At 43.9% G+C, this 20,214-nt stretch overlaps 1 protein-coding gene across 3 annotated transcripts in view; it reads left to right on the top strand.

The window, feature by feature from the left end:
* The window catches only part of rev3l (REV3 like, DNA directed polymerase zeta catalytic subunit), a 54,615-nt gene that overhangs the window by 17,345 nt on the left and 17,056 nt on the right, over positions 1-20,214 (top strand). For 2 of the 3 annotated variants that reach the window (XM_036582526.1, XM_036582528.1), the window contains 16 exons: positions 12-126; positions 556-650; positions 795-899; positions 2,026-2,110; positions 4,290-4,429; positions 6,841-6,969; positions 8,148-8,376; positions 9,256-9,398; positions 9,499-13,375; positions 13,494-14,422; positions 16,350-16,438; positions 17,285-17,410; positions 18,666-18,858; positions 19,176-19,287; positions 19,469-19,584; positions 20,176-20,214. The exon at positions 20,176-20,214 is cut by the window's right edge and continues 80 nt beyond it. In XM_036582526.1, coding sequence (XP_036438419.1) covers positions 12-126; positions 556-650; positions 795-899; positions 2,026-2,110; positions 4,290-4,429; positions 6,841-6,969; positions 8,148-8,376; positions 9,256-9,398; positions 9,499-13,375; positions 13,494-14,422; positions 16,350-16,438; positions 17,285-17,410; positions 18,666-18,858; positions 19,176-19,287; positions 19,469-19,584; positions 20,176-20,214 — 6,522 coding nt within the window. The remainder of the gene's footprint in view (positions 1-11; positions 127-555; positions 651-794; positions 900-2,025; positions 2,111-4,289; positions 4,430-6,840; positions 6,970-8,147; positions 8,377-9,255; positions 9,399-9,498; positions 13,376-13,493; positions 14,423-16,349; positions 16,439-17,284; positions 17,411-18,665; positions 18,859-19,175; positions 19,288-19,468; positions 19,585-20,175) is intronic. The other variant, XM_036582527.1, reaches the window with a different exon arrangement.

Genomic DNA, 20,214 nt, shown 5'->3' with positions numbered 1-20,214 from the left:
CTCTCTGTCAGAGGGTCACAGTGCGGTGGAGAGCAGAAGTCCGTGGAGAAGCTCCTGCACCTCCAAGCTCAGTGACAGTGTTCTGGGCGGAACCTTCACTCGGTGGGACGAGGATAATTTACCCAGGTTCATCATCATTTCTTAATATTTTTGTCTCAGTGTATTCATTTCATCGCAATGTATGAATATTTATGCTTTCAGTGAATTCACTACATTATTTTCATCTTAGTGTATTCATTCAGTCACAGTTTGTGAATATTTATGCTTTTGCTATATTCTGTGCATCATAATTGAAGCATATGATGTTAGTTAATTCAGTATGTTATAATTTGTGAATTAGTACTTCATACTTTCTCAATAGTTATGCTTTTAATATGTTCTACATCTTAATCTGTGTATGTTTGTAGTTTATATTGTGTATATTCTATGAATTAAAGATTTTTTGTGTTTGGTATTTTAATGCTTTAAATGTATGTGTGTATATATAATATATATATATATATATATATATATATATATATATGTGTGTGTGTGTGTGTGTGTGTGTGTGTGTAGTTCTCTGGTGATGGAGGACGTGGCGAGGGTCAGTGTATGTGAGCTGGAGGTGGACGCTGTAGCTGCAGATGTTCTAAACCGACTGGAGATAGAGAGTAAGACCCACATGAACAGCAACGACAACAACAATAATAATAATAATATTAATAATAATAAAAAAGGTGAAGCTGTGTGCAGACAGTTACACCACTGTGTGTGTGTGTGTGTGTGTGTGTGTGTGTGTGTGACTGTGTGAGCAGATCAGATCGGCAGGAATCCTGGACTGCAGGGCATCTGGGAGGATGAGAAGCAGCGGAGGAGAGAGAGAAACCAGAGCTCCCAGATTGAAACCCCTCACTCTCAGGGTGGGATTACCGTCCCTCTCGCAGAACAACCACAGTGCATTGTTTATTGGTTTATCAGATACACAGCTTTGCAGGTCATTTTCTCAGATGGACTAAGACCTTTAAGCTCCAACCTGCATCCAGTTACCTGCCCCGCCCCTTTCTCAGCTCTAAGGTCTTGTTCAGACTGCCAGCCCAAATCAGATTTTTGCAAATCAGACCTAAACCACATTCGTAGCTGCTTTGAAATGCGATTCCAGTCGTATTTTTACAGATGTGTCTCAGTCTGGACGCTCTGGACGCTCAGATCAGAATTCAAAATGTCTTTTGTGTCACTCGCAACATGCAAACAGCGACGATGTCGAATCCAGAGTGGTGAAGTGCTGGGATTCAAGAAGAGCTGATGAAGAGATGATGCTCCTCCATCTCTCCTGCATCCGCGACTGAAATCCACATCGCCAGTGTAGCTACGTAGTTACTGACGCCTACGTCGTTACCACGGCAACCCATGCAGATAGACTGGTGATGTCTGGACACACAAATCTGATCTGATCACTTATAGATAACAGAGCCACCTCAACAGATCTGATTTGAGGAACAAAGCAGTCTGAACACAGCCGTGTACATCTGATCCAGTCAGTCAGGGACTTGGGAAGAGGTTGGTCCTCTGGAGCAGGTGTGGCAGACTGTGTTTGGAGCTACACTCTGCAGGAAGGTTGAACTCCAGGACCAGAGCTGGAGACCACTGACCTACAGAGATGGACTGAGCCTGTTTGGACCCTGCATTAACATGTGTTTGGTGTCCAGATCGTATCTGGATAAAATTTGCACTGATTCCGTTTACACGTTTCACTAAAATTCATCTCCAGTGTGAGCTTAAAGAACCTTCTTATTCACTTCACTGCTGGATCTTTTATTTGGAGAGCCCTGAAGTAGGTTTTTATTCAGTTTACTACTGCATTGTGTACATAGAGAACCTTAAAGAAGCTTCTTTTTCGCTTTAGTGCTGGATCGTTTGTATAGAGAACCTTAAAGAAGCGTAATCTATCTGCCGTTCAGTGGACACTGTAAGGTTATTCTCAGGTCGTATGTGTTGTATTTGCTGTATTTTGTGTATATGTTAATTTTCCGTGTTGTGATGTTCCAGATCGGCCGTGTGTGGAGCAGGTGGAGAGCGAGCGGATCTTCATGAAGAGGTTTAAACAGATGCTGAGGGAGGACAAGTTTGACGTGTGAGCATCAACTTTTTATGATCATATTTGATCATCCTGATCATATTTGACTCTTGATTGTTTAATGTGTTCATAGAGCTGAACGAGGTGGCAAAAAGGAAATATCACGATACTTCAGAAAGTTTTCACAGTACTCGATATGTCATGATACTTTTTCTGGAGCAAAGCAAGACTGTATTTAAATAAATACCATCAGATACTCTAAATACAGTGATTTGTGTTCAGTGTTTCACTAAATCTACGGACTAATTCTTTCTCTCTTTGTAATCAAACATGCGGTTTTTCCGCTTTTATGTTTAGAAAAGCATATGTGACGTTATAATATCGATAAATTACACATCAGTCTAAACAGGTGTGGCTCTCGTACGGCGTCTCTCAGTTGCCTAATACAGACTGTGTGTGGCTGGTGCTAAAAAAAGCTCATTTATAGGTTTAAAAAGCTCATTTATTTGCCCCTCAGACAGCAGGTGACCTCGGGCAGGACAGCGACACTCAGTCTAAGTGTACTGAGACGTGTCAGTGCTGAGAGAGAGACAGAGAGACTCAGAGAGAGAGAGAGAGATTTCACAGAATGTTTTAATCACTGCTGAGTCGCCTCACTCCGGTGTGAAGCTGCTCCCGCGCCACTGAAGTCGTTAGCCGCCAGATTAATTAACGCTGCAGCTGCAGCTCTCCTGAGCTCTGCTACTGCCAGCAGGGAGACTCCATTAAAGAGCCCGTATCCCCCCCAAATCTCCTCAACGTCCACTCATGGCCTGATTAGGGTCCCCACAGACTCACTGAGAACAACCTGAGACTGTTTTGACTCTATAAATATATGAACTGAACTGAGTTTAGTCCTCAGCTCAGACCTGGTCCAGATCAGGCAGGTGTGCCAGTGAGAGGCTGAGAGGATCACTAGAAGATGCTAAAATGATCCCGTCTCTGTTTCACTCACACAGACACTGTCCACCAAATGTGGTCAGTCGACCAGCCAATCAGTCAGTCCGTCAGTCAGGCAGGCAGGCAGGCAGGCAGGCAGGTGGCCAATCAACTAATCTTTCTGTCTGTCTGTCATTCTGTCTGGCAGTCTTTTAGTCTGTTAGTCAAGCATTCTGTTCGTCAGTCACTTCTGTCTGTGGCAGTCAGTCTGTCTGTCAGTCAGTCAGTCAGTCTGTCATTCTGTCTCCCTGTCATGTCTGTCTGTCTGTCTGTCTGTGTATGTCTCATTCTATCGGTCAGTCTGACTGCCAGTCAGTAAGTCTGTCAGTCAGTCCATCCATCAGTAAGTCAGTCCATCAATCAGTCATTCTGTAAACTCTGAGTACATTGAGAGTGACCCTCTTATGCAGTTGAGCCGAGTGTTAGAACAGAGAACACTGGATTGAAATAAACATTAAAATAAAAAGGAAAAACATAAGAACCAGAAAAAAGACAACATGAAGTGTAAACTAGTAAGAATGACCAAAAAAAAGTTCAAAAAAGCAGCAAAAAATTAATAAGACAAAAAATACTAAAACTACAATTAAACATATATAAAAATAATAAAAATAATAATAGTAAGTAAAAGCAAAAACAATAGAACATAAGAACTACCTAGTGATCTCAGGCTGAGTGGGTGTGGTTAGAGATTAGAAGTGTAGAATGGTGAAGTGACACCAGCGAGTGGAGCTTTAGAGGTTCCTGTAATGAAGCCCAGCTCTGCTGATCTGCAGCTGAAAGCAGATTTTCACAGCGAGTTTGATCGTTTCCGTTATTTACAGTAAGCACACATGAGGTACGATGGCATTTGACCTATAAGTGCTTTATAAACAAACAGAAGGCAGCGTGTTTCCCACCGTACAGCCTGCTGTTGGTGATGGATCTCAGAGCTGAATGATAGACTGAGTGTTTAAGAGCATAAAGGAATAAATCATATCATAATCAGGAGAAGATAATAATGTTGCTAATCAGCCTTTTTCCCCCGTGTGCAGTGATGATGGTGTTCATGGCTGGATTATCAGGCTGATTTTTGTGGGTTGAACAGATTTAACATAAACTGAACAGTGCAGGAAGTGTTATGTTCACAGATCAAAGCCGTAAGACTCCACAGAGCATCTGCAGGTAGAATGTTACCTGATGTCTCAGACGGAGCCGAATTGGCTGTGATCAGGTTTTTCTCGCAGAGCTGATCTGGGATCTGTGCTGTTTTTCTCACCAGGACTCAGAGTGGATCTGTAGTTGATGATGATGATGAAGATGAGTTTCCCGAACTGTCGCTCCACCCTGACGTTCTGAGCCCTGACGACCTGCCCCCTGTTCCTGCCAGTCAGGTGGAGGTGCACAAGGATGCGCCACCAGGTGAGACACCGCACACACCTGGGCCCAAACGTATCCCAGTGAGGGATCGTACAGTCCCTTCAACAGCTTCACCTGTCGTCGTTCATTTGTCCATCTCAACCTCTCTTTCTCAAACGTGAAAAAAACTGACCATTGGGGCACGCTTACATTTATTAGACGTGAATTCCAAATTCCCAGCATATTTACAAGCTGTTTAACAGTAAATTAGTCCTCTCTTACTATCTCTCTCGGTTCCTTTCCCAAAAAGGCAGTTATCGCCTTTTACTAGGACTGAAACAATGAAAATACATCAGTGTTTAAACTGACACGCCATTTTCTTCTTATTATTACCTTTTAGATTTCTAAAACGCTTCAAGTAACATGACAAATGCTTTTCCTCAGTACTGCTGCGTAATTGCTGTGTGCATGACGTCAGTCACTTTCGGCTCCAGTCATTGGTTGACTCTATTCTATTCGCTACAGTCTTAAAAGTCATGGCGCCTGCAGAGTCCGAGTCAAGGCATCAAAGGTACTTCAGATTAGCACAAAACAAAAAAGGTGGTTTGTACACTTTGCAAAGTTTCGACGGCAGACCACAGACAACGGGGTAGTCCGCTTGCTGTTCGCCAGCTTTTTATTCGAATGTCACCGTTCCACCTTAAACAGTGCTGCAGTTACATTCTTGTGCCTGAGGTAAACTGCTGCACCATTTAAGGTGGAACGGGGAAATTGAAACAAGATGCTGGCAAATAGGAAGCTGACTCCAGCCTTGTACACCACAGCAGCACCAGTATGATGCACGTGCACCTGAAGAGGAAACACCCAGGCGCTGTTCTAAAACCTCTTGTTCTTATAGCTGCTAAATACTCATTATTAACCCTCTCAGGTCGACAACATTGTATATGATATCAGACATTGTGGCTAAAAGAATAAATATTTCTGTAAAGCTGCGTGCTAGAGGTGTACTTTCATTTTGCCTGGAATTGTAGTGTTGTTCCGGCGACAAGTCTGGAACACAGCCTCTGATTGGTCGGCAAGACAGGAACACAGCCTCTGATTGGTCGGCAAGTCAGGATCACAGCCTCTGATTGGTCGGCAAGACAGGAACACAGCCTCTGATTGGTCGGCAAGACAGGAACACAGCCTCTGATTGGTCGGCAAGTCAGGAGCACAGCCTCTGATTGGTCGGCAAGACAGGAACACAGCCTCTGATTGGTCGGCAAGACAGGAACACAGCCTCCGATTGGTCGGCAAGACAGGAACACAGCCTCCGATTGGTCGGCAAGTCAGGAGCACAGCCTCCGATTGGTCGGCAAGTCAGGAGCACAGCCTCCGATTGGTCGGCAAGTCAGGAGCACAGCCTCCGATTGGTCGGCAAGTCAGGAGCACAGCCTCTGATTGGTCAACAAGTCAGGAGCACAGCCTCTGATTGGTCAGCAAGTCAGGAGCACAGCCTCTGATTGTCCGGCAAGTCAGGAGCACAGCCTCTGATTGGTCGGCAAGTCAGGAACACAGCCTCTGATTGGTCGACAGACTTGACCCAAGGTGTCAGTGGACGGCTAATAGCCATCCTAACAGTAACAGTAACTCTTTTTAACACGGAGGAATGAACATATAATCTCAGAAGACGTTCAGTGCTGGATTTGTCATTAATGGTATATTTTACAAAGTCTCCACAAAGACAGGGCAGTTTGAAGCTGGATTACAAAGCTTATGAAAGGTGTATGATCACACGAAGCTCTTACTGTAATGGTACAAAGCTAGCCTTTCAGGAAAAAGTGAACGTAAATCTGTAGCGTGCAGCGTTCACAAGATGTTTGTTCTTTAATGTATGATGTCCTTTGATGTTGCTTACCACATCGTCGACCTGAGTGGGTTAAAGCCATAAAGTCATCTGCCTTTCCTTTGAATAAGTATTTGAGAAATGCAGAAAATATATGCGTCCTCTACTCTGATTGACAGTGCCAGTATGTGTGTTTGTGCACTTTGAGCTTGATGGGACACGTACCTTATCTGCTCATTTTATTTCTGCCATTATTTTCTTTGTGTAGAGGATGCTAGAATTTGATTTTATGGAGGAAATTTAACTGTTTCGATTAATCGACTAATCAGTGATGGATTAATCGATAGAAAAAAGTCCTACCTTTTACACATCACCATCATTTACAGTATTAGCTTACATCGCTCTGTCACCCAGGCCCAGTATGAGTGTTATGTCACGCAGCTCTTGCATGTTTTTCTGCTTTAGCTACATTGTTGGTCTGTATTCACTAAATCCACTGCCAAGTCTGCAGAAGGAACCTCGTCTGTGCTAGACAGCTCACTGAGCTCCACCAGCGAGACCACCCGCCACTTGCACTCACTCTCACTGCTGACCACTAATGATGGTAATGATGTCATGCTTCTCTCTCTCCCTCTCTTTGTCTCTCTAGACAATAAAAGGTCTGGGGGGAAAGACGCAGAGGTGGCCATCGTAGACGAAGAGGCCATTCTGAGTTTGTTGGAGAGCAGCCAGACGTTCCTCCCCACTTCTCAAAGATCCAGTCAGTCCGCTATACTTGGTACGTAGTCACTGCTGCGATCAGTCGTCTCCACCTTTCCAGTAAAACACCTGTCTAGTCGCAAAAATAAGGTAACACTTTGTTTGGGATGGTCCACTATAGGCACTTGCATTTAGCTAGTCGTATAATTGAAAGAATAGCTGACGTGGCTAACGGCAAATGGAATCTATTACCACAAAGTATTTACATGATCTTGGTTGGTGGTCGTTTACTTTCATTCTTAGCAACATCAACTTTTTTGACTGAGTGGACCTTAAAACCCAACATTTGCTCTAACAATAACCTTAACCACACAGTAACACCTATTCCTGACTTAAATCCGAGCAGTAATGGCTTGATAATTAGCGATAACTTTCAACAGTTTGATGATAATCATGATGATGATAATAATAATAATAATAATAACTTAAGTTCATCAGGGAGCACACTCAAAGCTCTCATTTGTCATGAATGAAGCCTTTATACAGTCATTTGCTCATTATGCTTTCCATGTTGAGTATTGTGCGAACGCTGATGGATAGGACTTGCATTGCAGTGCTCAAAGCTTCAAGTCTGTTTTTCTGCTGCTTGCCACAAGCTGTATGCTACTAGCAGTCACTCAGAACCAGCAGCACAGAAATGTTCGGTTCTGCCACCTCTTTGTGTTGCTTTAGAATAAAACTTACTTTTATCTTATTTTGTGTTGCTTTTATGTTCAGTAACGGAGCATGCAGTAGTCCTACACTAAGCTAAACACAGTTAAACTAAATGATTCTAATGTACAGATATATTCATAATCATTTCAAATGTTAAATATTAAACAAACATTCAAAGTTTTGAACGTTCGTCACCCAGCACTGTGCCTTCAGTGGTATAGCAGCAAGCCCTACCAGCTGAAAAGGCGGCACTTGTTGATTGTGAGAATAGTAATATTGAGTAAAAGTAGTCTGAAAGCTTCAGGACGAGTTTGTGTTATTACACTTCACAAGATACTTGGTGGGTCTCCACAGAAATACTGCCTCTACGTGTAGAACCTGGCACCAAAAGGTTGGTAACCCCTGCTATAGGGGACACTCAGAATAAAGGGTGACCGAAAAGATACCGTTCTTATGTTGGTTTTCACAGATATCAGAGAATTTTAGTATATACTTTTTATAGAACCTCATTTTCACTGGAGTGTTTTCCTGCTTGGCTCACAGACAACAGCCAGGACCAGGCCATGGTGGACCTGCTTGAAGGGCTCGCAGATGATGGCTTTCAGACAGACGTGTCTAGAACTGCGTCCGGTCGGCAGCTGTTGAGTAGCGCCAACTGCCCTTACAACAGCGACGAGGAGGAGGCAGTGCCTGAGCTTGAGAAAGAGGAGGCGGAGCTTAGCGTGTTGATGTCGCAAAGATGGGACAGTGATATTCTGGCACCCTCGACCCGGTATGGATCACTGTTAGTGTTTTTTGTTGTGACAGTGTTCACGTTTTTTATTTTGAGCGTAATTTTTATCAAAGTTTCTGGGTGTACGTAAAAAATGATACTTAATAATGTGCAGTCATTGGGGGGAAAAACTGAAAAAGGAACATAAAAAGACTATAAAGGAAGGAGGGGGACAGACAGTTATTAATGCTCTGGGGATGTGGGTTTGTTGGGAATTCCATAAACCTTTATATATGAGAGACTGTATGCTGGGTCTGAAAGCCTGTCTGGACACGTTGATTGATTGATTATTGAAGTGATTACAGGAAACAATCGGGACACAAATTCTCAAATGCAGAGGTGTAATTTTGCAGTTATTCCTCCATTAAAAAGAAATATTTATTCTTCTCTAGCCACTGGATTATTATTCTTCCAATATGGAAGTCTCTATGAAAGTGAATTGAAATGGACACATTCCAGTCCACAGGTGACACTGCTGTTTATCAAGTGCATAAAAGACCATGCTTTTAAGATTGGAAAATGAACATGTATATGTGGGAACTAATTTTCGTCTGTATTTGTGTATTTTTTTTGTATTTCTGACATAAAAGCCAAATACCACCATGTAAACTTTAGTTATTTCAAGCCATTTCACTTTTTCTCTTTTATAGGCTTACATTTTCTGATTGTTCTCCTCTTTACCATAATGTTACACTTTGAAATCATACTGCCAAGTGTAAACAGCTTAAAACTAGTCCATAAATACAGTGATTGTCTTTGTGACACTGTTGTAAGAATATTGTAAGATTATTCATCCTGTTTCTAGGTGTATTCTAGGTGTATTCTTCTGGCTTAATCAAAAGTCTATATGTTTTTTAAATGCATTGTTTTGTTGTCCAGATTGATCACAAAAGATGCAAACGAAAGCTCCAGTGAAGAGCAGCATGACTCATCAGAAGAAGAGATGGAGTGGAGCGGAAACAACGATCTCTTTGGTGACCTGTCCATTCCCCAGTTGGACGGGGCTGCAGATGAGAACAGCGGTATGTATTGATATGCCTAAAACTTTAGAATCTCTCACACTGGCATATGGTTCACTGGTTGGCATATGGTTTATTTAATTATTTTTTGTTTCTCTTGCAGATTCGTCACTAACTGACAAAGGTTCCCGAGCTCACTCTTCTCTTACGGCAAATGACAAGATCTTGGGAAGGAAAAACCACTTCCAGAGTGAATCCGTTCACCTGGAGCCTCCATCATCTGCCAAAGTTCTTCTTGAGTGCAAACACCCTGAGCACAGACAGTCCCTCTCACTTGATAAGGAGGAATCAGCTGACAAGAACTTTCCTGCTGAAGTTCAAGAAGGCAATGAACAGTTAACTGGGTTGAAAGTGAATAAAGAGATCCCTTACATCCCGCCAGTCAAGCACCCCATCCCATGCAATATACCAAATGTGTCCCAGGTTGGTGCTGACAAAGCAGACGAGCACCTACTTTTTAATAGTGAGAACAAAACAACTGTCCTGAATCAACCAGATCTGGATGTTTTGGCCTTTGGAAACTCAAAGCTATCTCAGAGTAGGAAGAAATACAGCAGCATCAAAAATGCTGAGAAGAATCACATATCCGTCTTGCACAATCACAAGAGCATTTCACTGAGCTTTTCTGAGCTTAGAAACTGTCCTTCCAATGCCGAACTGGATCAGACTCAGAAGGACGGCAGAAGCTCTGCGGTAAGGAGTTTTGAGCAAGTACCAAGCCCCATGGAGGACATTGAGCCTTTGGCACCTCAGGAAGGTGAACTAGGCCAGGGCAACGAGGAGGATGATGTCGGGGAGCTTAAGATCCGATATGAGGATTACCAGGAAAATAAAACAGAAAGGACTATAGTTGCCCAACAAGAAGCGCACTACAAGTTCTTCCCCAGTGTTATTCTCTCAAACTGCCTCTCAAGGCCTGTGAAAAAGCAGATTGGAAGTAAGACTGTTGATGGCTGTTGTAGCTTGGATCATCCAGAGCAACGAAGGTCAAGGCTGAAGCTGAACAAGAAAAGGAGCAGTCCAGCAAGTCAAAAGCGGGCAAGTCAAACGGAAAGCCCCCAAAGCCCCAAAAGTGAAGATGTCACAGGGTCTACTACAGGCTTACCAGACACAAACAAGGAAACTGATGAGAAAGTTGAGATGCAAAACCCAACCCTTGCAAAGTCTGATCCAGCTGTGGACAAAGGTTCAGATGAATGTTCTATTGAGGACAGGCTAGCAGATCTTCCTGCCAAAATAGCTTGCACCAGTGTATCCAGTTTACCAGGTAGCAAGTATACCTTACGTACAAAACGTAAAGCTATGAGTTATGACAATGAGGATGGTGATCACTCAAGTTCCCGTTCCTTCAAACAAGCCCTGGTACGCCGAGATAGCCTTAAAGAAAATGGTGTCCTCACTGGAAGTCAGAAAAAGAGGAAGCTGTCAAAAAAAGAGCCGCCGATTATCATCAAATACATCATAATCAACAGGTTTAAAGGGCAGAAGAATATGTTGGTGAAGATGGCCAAGGTCAGAGCAGATGAGCCATATGTGTTGCTGACACAAGAGAAGCTTGACCAGTATAACAAACTTGCCCCTCTGAAAAGTTTCTGGCCCAAGGTTCCAGAGTCACCAGCTGTCAAGTACCCTCTTCCAGAGCCAAAGGTAAAGAAACACCCCAAACGGAAGGCCAAGGTTACGCCGCCATCAGGGAAAGTCAGTAGTTCCTCAAAACCGAAGTCTGTACAAGGCAGTAAGATCAGAAGGACTAAGGTTAAAACAGAAGCATCCTTACCAAAACTGCCTGTTCCTTGGCCATGCTACAGTGACCGCACAGATGACTTCTGCAGGGAGTATTCAGACGTAATGGTGGAGTTGGGTTATCTCTCTGAGAGGGCACCCAGTCCAGCTGATTCAACCCCACCTCGATGCTGGTCTCCTACTGACCCTCTTTTAGAGTCAAATGTTAATGATCACTTGATAAACCCATATAGTGATCCTTGTCTTGGCTTGCCATATGAAGGTCTGTCCACAAACCTTTATGGAAGAGGCATTCGTAACCGAAACAAGACATCCAGATCAAAGAAGACATCTGATGTAAGCCCAAAAAGAAAAACTAAAACCACTCGTAAGCCAGCTGGCAGGGATTCTACAGTGAGTGGGGACATGCCAACAAAAAACACATGCAGAACTTCAAGAAGACCAAAGAAAGACACTGATAGTAGAGAAGGAACTGATGTTGGCAGTACTTCTCAGAAGAGAAGGAGATCGCGCAAAAAGAAGCAGGTTGAGGGATCAGAGAACTCCTCTGCAATAGCAGAGTCACAGAGTGGTTCACAGTCTTTACACCCAGCTGATAACCTTCCACCCACACAGACCTCATCTGATGATTTGACTCCCTACCAACGTCCAGATTCCCACCAGAAGAATCTTCAGCTTAGCATTTCAAGTTCACAAGCACTACCATCAGCTATTGAACCAAAGTCAGAAGAGTGTGAATCTAACATTGGGGATGTATTTGGCTTCAGTGTGCCTGCTTCAAACGAGCAAGATCCTTTTGTTGTAAAATCTCTAAACAGTGTTCTCTCCCCAGCGGCAAAGACTACTGGACAACCATGCTCAGTCATAACATATAGTAGGTCTAGTTCAAGGTCAGAGAGTGTAAGTCAAGATGGAAACATTTCCCCTAATCCTTATGAATTTAAGTCTGAGCCTTCAGGCGCAGAACAGAGCCCTAAAGCTATTCAACTTTCCCAAATAGCACCAAAGACATCTGGCAAACCCAGGCGACGGGCACCCAAGAAGAAAGAAATGGGAGAAAAAGCAGCGTTAAATTCTCCTGAGTCTACGATGTCAATGAATATTACAACAGATGGACCTCAAAAAGATCTTGCTGAACTCTATTCACAGCCAAAAAATGGAGAGATGCTGCCTCACCCGGAGATGCCTCCTGGACTTGCTGTCCTGAAGGAACTTCTCCAAAAGAGACAATTAAAGGGTGGAGACGCTGGTGTACCAGAGAGTGTATCTGCCACTAAGCAAGCTTCTGATGTTGCCAAACCTAGAAGGGTTCCCTCATCTACAACAAGGAAGCCCAGGGTCCCGAGAACTAAGGTGCCAAATGAGCCAAAACCACGAAACAGAAAAGGACAGAACGCTAAACCGGATAATCCTGTGAAACTGGAACCTCCTCTTTCAGATGGGAGCCCTGGGTTTTTGTCTGATCCTGGTTTTGACAGCTGTTACTCCATTGAAGATAGCTTATCTCCTGAGGTTCCTCATAATTACAGCTTTGATATCAATGCAGTTGGCCAGGCTGACTTCTCTGGTCTGTATTCCAGTACCCGATTTGTTTTAACTGACAAGAATTTGCCTCAGAAGTTCCTCAGTGATGTCAAGCAGGAGGCCATATCTTCGGATTTGGAAAACTTGCATGAAAAGGTGCTAGACACTAGGCAGAACTGCTTGCATGAATCGGCATGGCAGAAACCCAGGTCTCTTAGCCCCGAACTATTTGATAAATCCTCTGGTGGGAATGGGGAAGGGTTTCCCAACGAGTTCTCGCTGTCTCTGCTGGACTCTGAGAAGATTTTAAGAGGCAAAGAGTGGGGAGTCTCATTGGGTAAAATGCATGGCAGTCACTTTCAAGACTTTCACTGTGAAAAGAGTGACCTGTTATATGGCCCTGATCCCTTTTTACCCCTCACCTCAGTCTCTTTTGCTGACAATGGCGTGTCCCCAACCGGAGACCTGCTGGATGGAAACGATGCATTTACGTCAACAACTCCCAGCAGTTCCCCGCGGTCTATAAGCTCTCTGTCACAGCTGAGAAGCGGCAGTCAGGCTCAGAAGAGCGCAGGAGCTCACATCCTTAAACCCCTGATGTCCCCTCCCAATCGCGAGGAGATTCTTACGACATTGCTTGAGTTGGACCTTTCGGAGGCCACCTACCAGGAACCTTTCTGCAGTGACCCTTCTGATGTACCTTTTAAGCCAAGGTAAGAGTGCAATTGCAGTGTTTCTCTTGATTCAACTTGACTAAAGTATGTCGAAGTAGGTCTGTAAAATTCTGTTTAGGTGCAGGTGTAACTATACCTTCTTTGTGTTTACATACAGAGAGATTGGTGGACGCAAGCTAGTGGTGGAAACAAGGCTGGCAAAAGATCTGACAGAGTTCAGTAGCGAATTATCTCAAGAGGGTCTGCAGTTCTGGAAAACTGCGTTCTCTGCCATGACTTGTCCTGGATCATTGCATTATCGGGGTGCTGACTTGTCAAAATTCACCAAAGACCAGAAGGACCGCAGTCCGTCCCCCACCAACGATCCGAAAGTAATAATGCTTCCCTGCAAAAGTGCTCCAAGCCGAGAACGGGTACAGCTTTGGCTCCATGCTAAGAGACAGTATGAGTGCCTTCAGCAGGAGCGGAAAAGAACCGGTGCAAATAATATGAAGTTGGTGATATTAGACCAGGGCAAATCTCAGCAAGCTAACAGTAAGTCATCACAACAAGAGGAGTTAGAAAAGTCTGATATTTCACTTTTTTCAGAGAGGAAAAATCAAGGTTCTGAAAGAGTGTCGGCTTTGCGGACTCTCAGGAGAAAAGGGTTAAATTTGTCTTTCCATATATCCCCAGTAGAGAGTGCTACATCTGACAAGAGCCCAAAGTACATGAGTTGTGTCAAGGATGCTGAAAACAAAGGACAAGAAGAGGGAGAGGGGGACTCCCTCAAACAAACTCCTTCTCCAGACTCACCTGACCTGCCACCATGGCAGCAAACTACAGATCAGAGTTTTGGTCCAGATGATGACAGGCAGGAACTGGCTGCTGGATCGGAATCTCCCAGGCTGGGTGGATCCATCAACCCTTCCTGTGAGTCACCGGACAGTATTAAGCCAAAGCAGTTCCTCAGTCCCTCTCCGTTTCCCATGAAAGCTCAGGATGGAGACAGCCTCAGCCCCTGCATCCTCCACAGCACTCCGGTCATCAGCAGGAGGAAGAGCAGAGGGGATCCCGAGGTAGACTACAGCCCTCCTGGAACAGAAGGTAGGGAGTCCTTACCCTTAATGAGAAAGTTTTGATCAAACCCTTTTTTGAGCTTCTTGGAACTTTCTCAGGGAAAAAAGGTACTGAATTTTCACTGGGGTGGTACCTGTCACGTTACTGGGGTGGAACCTTCACTGATACCTCTTCAGAACCTTTGGTTAGGGAACATAACTATTATTTTCCATCGCAGTCATATTTTTTATGTTGCATTGATCTTTCTATTTGAAAACATTAGGTTATGTACCTGTATCCCGGGAAAAACTTGTTTAAGATACATAGTGGATGATGCCGGCGTGATCAGATCACGTGGCTGGTTCAAGACGTCACAGAATAAAAGTAAAGTCGCTTTAAGTGTTGCTATCAACTTCTGTCAGAAGTGCTGGCTTGAAACGCTGTTCGTTTTTGTTTCATGTTGAAAGGTCAAGTAAAAATGGAGATAAGGTAATAAAATTTTGATATAAAAATCATATTTATGCGTGTGCAAAACGGGTGGAGGCTGGTGTTGCATTTAGCATTAATCTTAGTATCTTCGTTTTTCAAATCCGATTTTATGTGTTTTGTGTGTTTATTGGTCCAGTATGTCGATACAGTTTGTCAAAGTGAAAAAGTAATTATCAGGTCATATAGGCGATGTGCTGAAGAAAAAGATACCAAACATTGTCATGGTCAACATTTTTAACGTGATGTGTAAAGGCAAAATGAAAAAGTATTCAAAAACAGCTAAAATAGCCCAAACCTTCAAGGGTTAAGTTGGACCATTAATGTGCCTTTGAGGCTACACTGTTAGAAATAAAGGTCCTGTTCAGGTACATTTTTCATTCATCAAGGTACAAACAATGTAAATGTTCCCTCAAAGGTTCAACAGTGGTTTTAAGGTTTAAATTCAACATTTATTGTGTATTGACAAGTCTGAGCCCGTGCATCAGTTTTCAGTGTCAACATGACAAAATTGTACAATTCTACTTGTTTTTCGAGTTACAAGTGAGAAATGATTGAACAAAACGTCAGAAGTAGCATTTCAGGGTGTACAAGCTGTGAAGATCTAGGAGGTTTAATTGTGGTTAATGTAGCTCTAGACCACCTTTTGTCATCAGCGCTTTCTCCTTTTTTTCTTGAATGCGTTTGAGCTGTGAAACTGTAAATGAGATAATTGGGCTAATCAGGCAGATCACAGCTGATCACAGGGATATAATGAATTTCATTTGAAGGCAGAATTACACAGCCTCTGCATGCAGTTCTCAACCCATCTGTAACACTGAAGAGAGGATTTACTTTAGCCAAGTTTCAGTGAACGCCGTTGACGATGTGTTGGGTTCTTTTTCATTGAGGAATGAAAGGGTTGCAAAATTCCTGTCTGCATGAGGTAGATTACACCTCCGAATGCAGTACGACTCTCGGTAGTAGCACTCCGCACAGGTACTCGAGGGCTCAGTTACCTGCTGAAAGTGTCTATATTCGAATACGGAAATCATTATTTAGGTATTCATTATGCCTCATCAGGGAATCAGCTAGCGGTCATACAGTGCAGCAGTTCAGTTCTGCTCGTGTTTGTGATTGAGTATATTTCGCTTTACTGCTACAAAACACAAACCTTAAAGTGTGCTGAGGACATGATTGAGTAGGTAGTTAGACTGTAACTAGGCTAACTACTTTAGCTCAACATAAATGAGGTATAGAAATGTAAGATATTTACCTCCACAAACTACTATGTTAACCATGTCACCCATGGAGGAGAAGAAGCCTCATGTGGGAGACAGCAGGTCTTCATCAGCATTCAGTTGCACCTTTTGCCATAATTAAGCAGCCAGAGCTCATATACACACTTTGCCATCTCCTTCTTAGCTTGGTGATAGAAGTGCAGTGGGAGAGTTTTGATTAGATTTCTTCTTAACTTTCCTTTTCAAACTATTTGACTCTTTTTGTGCAGAAGTGGAGCCCAAATCTAGGAGAGCACAACAGAGGAGGAACAGCAACACAGATGCGTTACGGCGAGTGCTGCTGACCACACAGATGAAGGTATTCATTTACACTGTAAACCAGAATACTGCTAGTGTCTTTTTTAAAGCTAGCCCAGTGGGATCAGACATGATCTCATAACGAGAATACACAGGTGGAGAACCGAGAGTGAATTTTGGCTGGACAGAGTGTAGATTTATTGGTGGGAACAAGCAGAGTTTTAAAATTCTAGTTCAATCAAGCACTTCAGAAGACGAAGCTTAAAGTTGGTGCAGCCAACAACAACCCTGTCCTTACTGCCGTGTAAGTCGGCATAGCTGAAAAGTCTTGGAATAAGACTTTAGTTAAGTATAAATAAATGTATGTGCTGTGAAATAAAAATGATCTCTTGCAAGGTATCAGGACAGGTGGATAAAAATGAATGTGATAAACAGTTTTTAAACGCTGTGTCCACTCACTGTCCACTCTATTAGACACTCCTACCTTCTCAGTCCACCTTGTAGATGTAAAGTCGGAGACGATAGCTCATCTGCTGCTGCACAGTTTGTGTTGGTCATCCTCTAGTCCTTCATCAGTGGTCACAGGACGCTGCCCACAGGACACTGTTGGCTGGATATTTTTGGTTGGTGGACTGTTCTCAGTCCAGCAGCGACACTGAGGTGTTTAAAAACTCCAGCAACACTGCTGTGTCTGATCCACTCAGACCAGCACAACACACACTAACACGCCACCACCACGTCAGTGTTACTGCAGTGCTGAGAATGATCCACCACCCAAACAGTACCTGCTCTGTGAGGGTCCATGGGGGTCCTGACCACTGAAGAACAGGGTAAAAGGGGGCTAACAAAGTATGTCTTAACTTGTGTAATGGTGTAGTGTTAACAGTCCACTGTTCTTCCTGTACAGAATCAGTTCACAAGTCTGAATGTACCCAAGAGGGACAGCTCTCAGATCGAGGGTCCGTCTGTCTGTAACTCGTATGGATTTAAAGTCAGCATGCAGAACCTGCAGGAGGCTAAAGCTCTGCATGAGGTAGGAAATAAAGCACAGAACACCATGCAGTTTGATTTGAGTTGCACACAGTCTTGTCTTTTGTGAAAAAGTAAGCGCTCCACAGCAAACACTGCTTTTCAACAATAATAATAATAGCAACAAAATGGAATGGGTCGTACCGAAGAGTGACTTTAAACGTGGCATAGCCGTAAGATGCCACTTTTGCCAATGTGTGAGATTTCTGCCCTGCTAGATCTGCCCCAGTCAACTGTAAGTGCTGTTATTGTGAAATGGAGCAACAACAGCTCAGCCATGAAGCGGTAGAGCACGCAAACCCCCGAGTGGGGGCGCCACGTACCGCATAAAAATCACTGATTCTCTGTTGCATCACTCACTATGGAGTTCCAGATTGCCCTGGAAGCACAAGAATTGTGGCAGGAGCTTCATGAAATGGGTCTCCACAGCTGAGCAGCTGCACACAAGCCTAAGATCACTATGCTCAATGCCAAGCGTCGGCTGGAGTGGTGTAAAGTGCCACCACTGGACTCTGGATCAGTGGAACCGTGTTCTCTGGAGTGATCAGTCAGCTTCTCTATCTGTCAGTCTGATGATGAATCTGGGTTTGGTGGATGTCAGGAGAACATTACCTACCAGAATGCAGAGCCAACAGTACAGTTTGGTGGAGGAGGGATGATGGGCTGGGCTGTTTTTCAGGGTTTGGGCTCTCAGTTCCAGTGAAGGGTGATGTTGATGCTGCAGCACAAAGACATTTTACACAGTTCTCTGCTTCCAGCTTTGCGTCAGCAGTTTGGGGAAGAGCCTTTCCTGTTCCAGCATGACTGAGCCCCTGAGCGCAAAGCAGCTCCATAAAGACATGGAGTGACCAGTTTGGTGTGGAGGAACTCCAGTGGCCCTCACAGAGCCCTGACTTCAACCCCACTGAACACCTTTGGGATGAACTGGAACGGAGATTGTGAGCCAGACCCTCTCGTCCAACATCAGTGTCTGACCTCACAAATGCTCTTTAGATTGAGTGGACACAAATTCCCACAGACACACTTCCCAGAAGAGTGGAAGCTGTTGTAGCCCCAAAATGGGCCAACTCCGTATTAATGCCCATGGTTTTGGACATCCAACAAGCTCATATAGGCATGATGGTCAGGTGTCCACATACTTTTGTCCATATAGTGTGCAGCTGGCTGACTTCTGCAGGCGTTTACTTTCTTCAACACTGTGACTTTCCATCAATTTCCTTGCCGTGAGGTTCCCTGAACGTTCTTCTGTTCTTCCTCAGGTCCAGCACCTGACGTTGATGAGCATGGAGCTGCATGCGCGGACTCGGCGGGACCTGGAGCCTGACCCTGAGTTTGACCCTGTATGTGCCTTATTCTACTGCCTGAGTTCCGACAGCACGCTGCCCGACTCCGACAGCAAACAGATCACAGGAGCCGTCATCATAGACCCAGACTGCCACTCTGCAGGACAAGGTCAGACAATCAATCAATCAATCAATCAGTCAATCAATCAAACATTTATATTCTGTACAGACAGGTTTGCACTTCTGTTTTCTGTTACAACAAAAATGTGAAGGATGTCTGTTTTCTGCAGAACAAAACTGCACACCCAGCAACAACTCCATCAAATTCAGATCCTAATAAAATACCTCTCCTTCTTACAGACAGTAGTGTTGTTCAGGTTAAGGGTTTACAGTCTGCACTTTCCACACAAACGTCTCAGTGAACTGTGGGTCAGTAATAATTTATGTAAAATTACAGCAGGCTTTTCTCCTGTTGTTACTGCGCAGGCTCGAGGAGCACAGCGCCCCTGCTGGTCAGGTCTGGTGTTGCAGGGCTGCAGGTCAGCTACACTGCGGATGAGAAGGAGCTCTTTGAAGAGGTCTGCAACATCATGAGGAAGTAAGAAGAGCTTTATATAATATGGGATTAATATAACTTGGGTTATTTCTGAGGCTTGCTTTATAGCACAGGGTTAATAAACCTGGGATAATTTCTGCAGTCATTCACTTGATGGTTCTCAGAGGGGGTGTGATTGGCTGAGAGGTGTGTTCTGCAGAGGGTTAATTGGTTCTCTCTGTAGATATGACCCGGACATCCTGGTGGGCTATGAGGTGCAGATGCATTCGTGGGGTTACCTTCTGCAACGGGCGGCAGCGCTGGGGCTGGATGTCTGCCAACAGCTGTCCCGAGTGCCAGGTAAGGTGACCATACACCTGACCACACCGTCAGACTCGTCCTGCAACTAAAGAGTGTTTCTATAATTGATTAATCTGTCAGTTGTAATTTGGTATGCAAATTTCACTGTAGTTTGTTTATTTGAGTTTGAAATGTTAAAAAAAAAAGTTTTTCACTTTTGACAAGGGGAGCACAAACTTTTGCACGCAATTGTATATGTTGTGAGTGAATGGCTAGACTTCTCCCTCCATCTCTAGGCCGTAAAAGAAATAGAGTGCCACCTACTGGACTGAAGTAGCAGCTGTTCAAGCCTTTGTTGCTAATACCAGACTGAAGAACGTCTTTCAGTGAATGTCTATACAAATATTTATCAATATTTACCAAATGCCCGTTATCAATATTAAAACGTGTTTGATTTTAATAAGCATCTTTGTTTTATCACTCATGCTCAGTTCCAGCAGTGCTACAGAAACCCCACTCATGTTTTCACATTGATCAGTCTGCACTAAATGCCCCTCAGGTCTGAGCTGTTAAGCTTCACATGCAGCTTTAGTGGCTTTATCCCAGTGGTTTATGGGTAATGTAGTAAAATGTCTTTTGTTCTTCTCTCAGGAGATGCGAAGGAGAACCGCTTCGCTGCAGAGAAGGATG

The sequence above is a fragment of the Colossoma macropomum genome, unplaced genomic scaffold, assembly GCF_904425465.1.
Source record: "Colossoma macropomum unplaced genomic scaffold, Colossoma_macropomum, whole genome shotgun sequence".
Classification (NCBI taxonomy): domain Eukaryota; kingdom Metazoa; phylum Chordata; class Actinopteri; order Characiformes; family Serrasalmidae; genus Colossoma; species Colossoma macropomum.
Note: the sequence above shows the minus strand (reverse complement) of the source record. Positions and strands in the feature narration are given on the sequence as shown.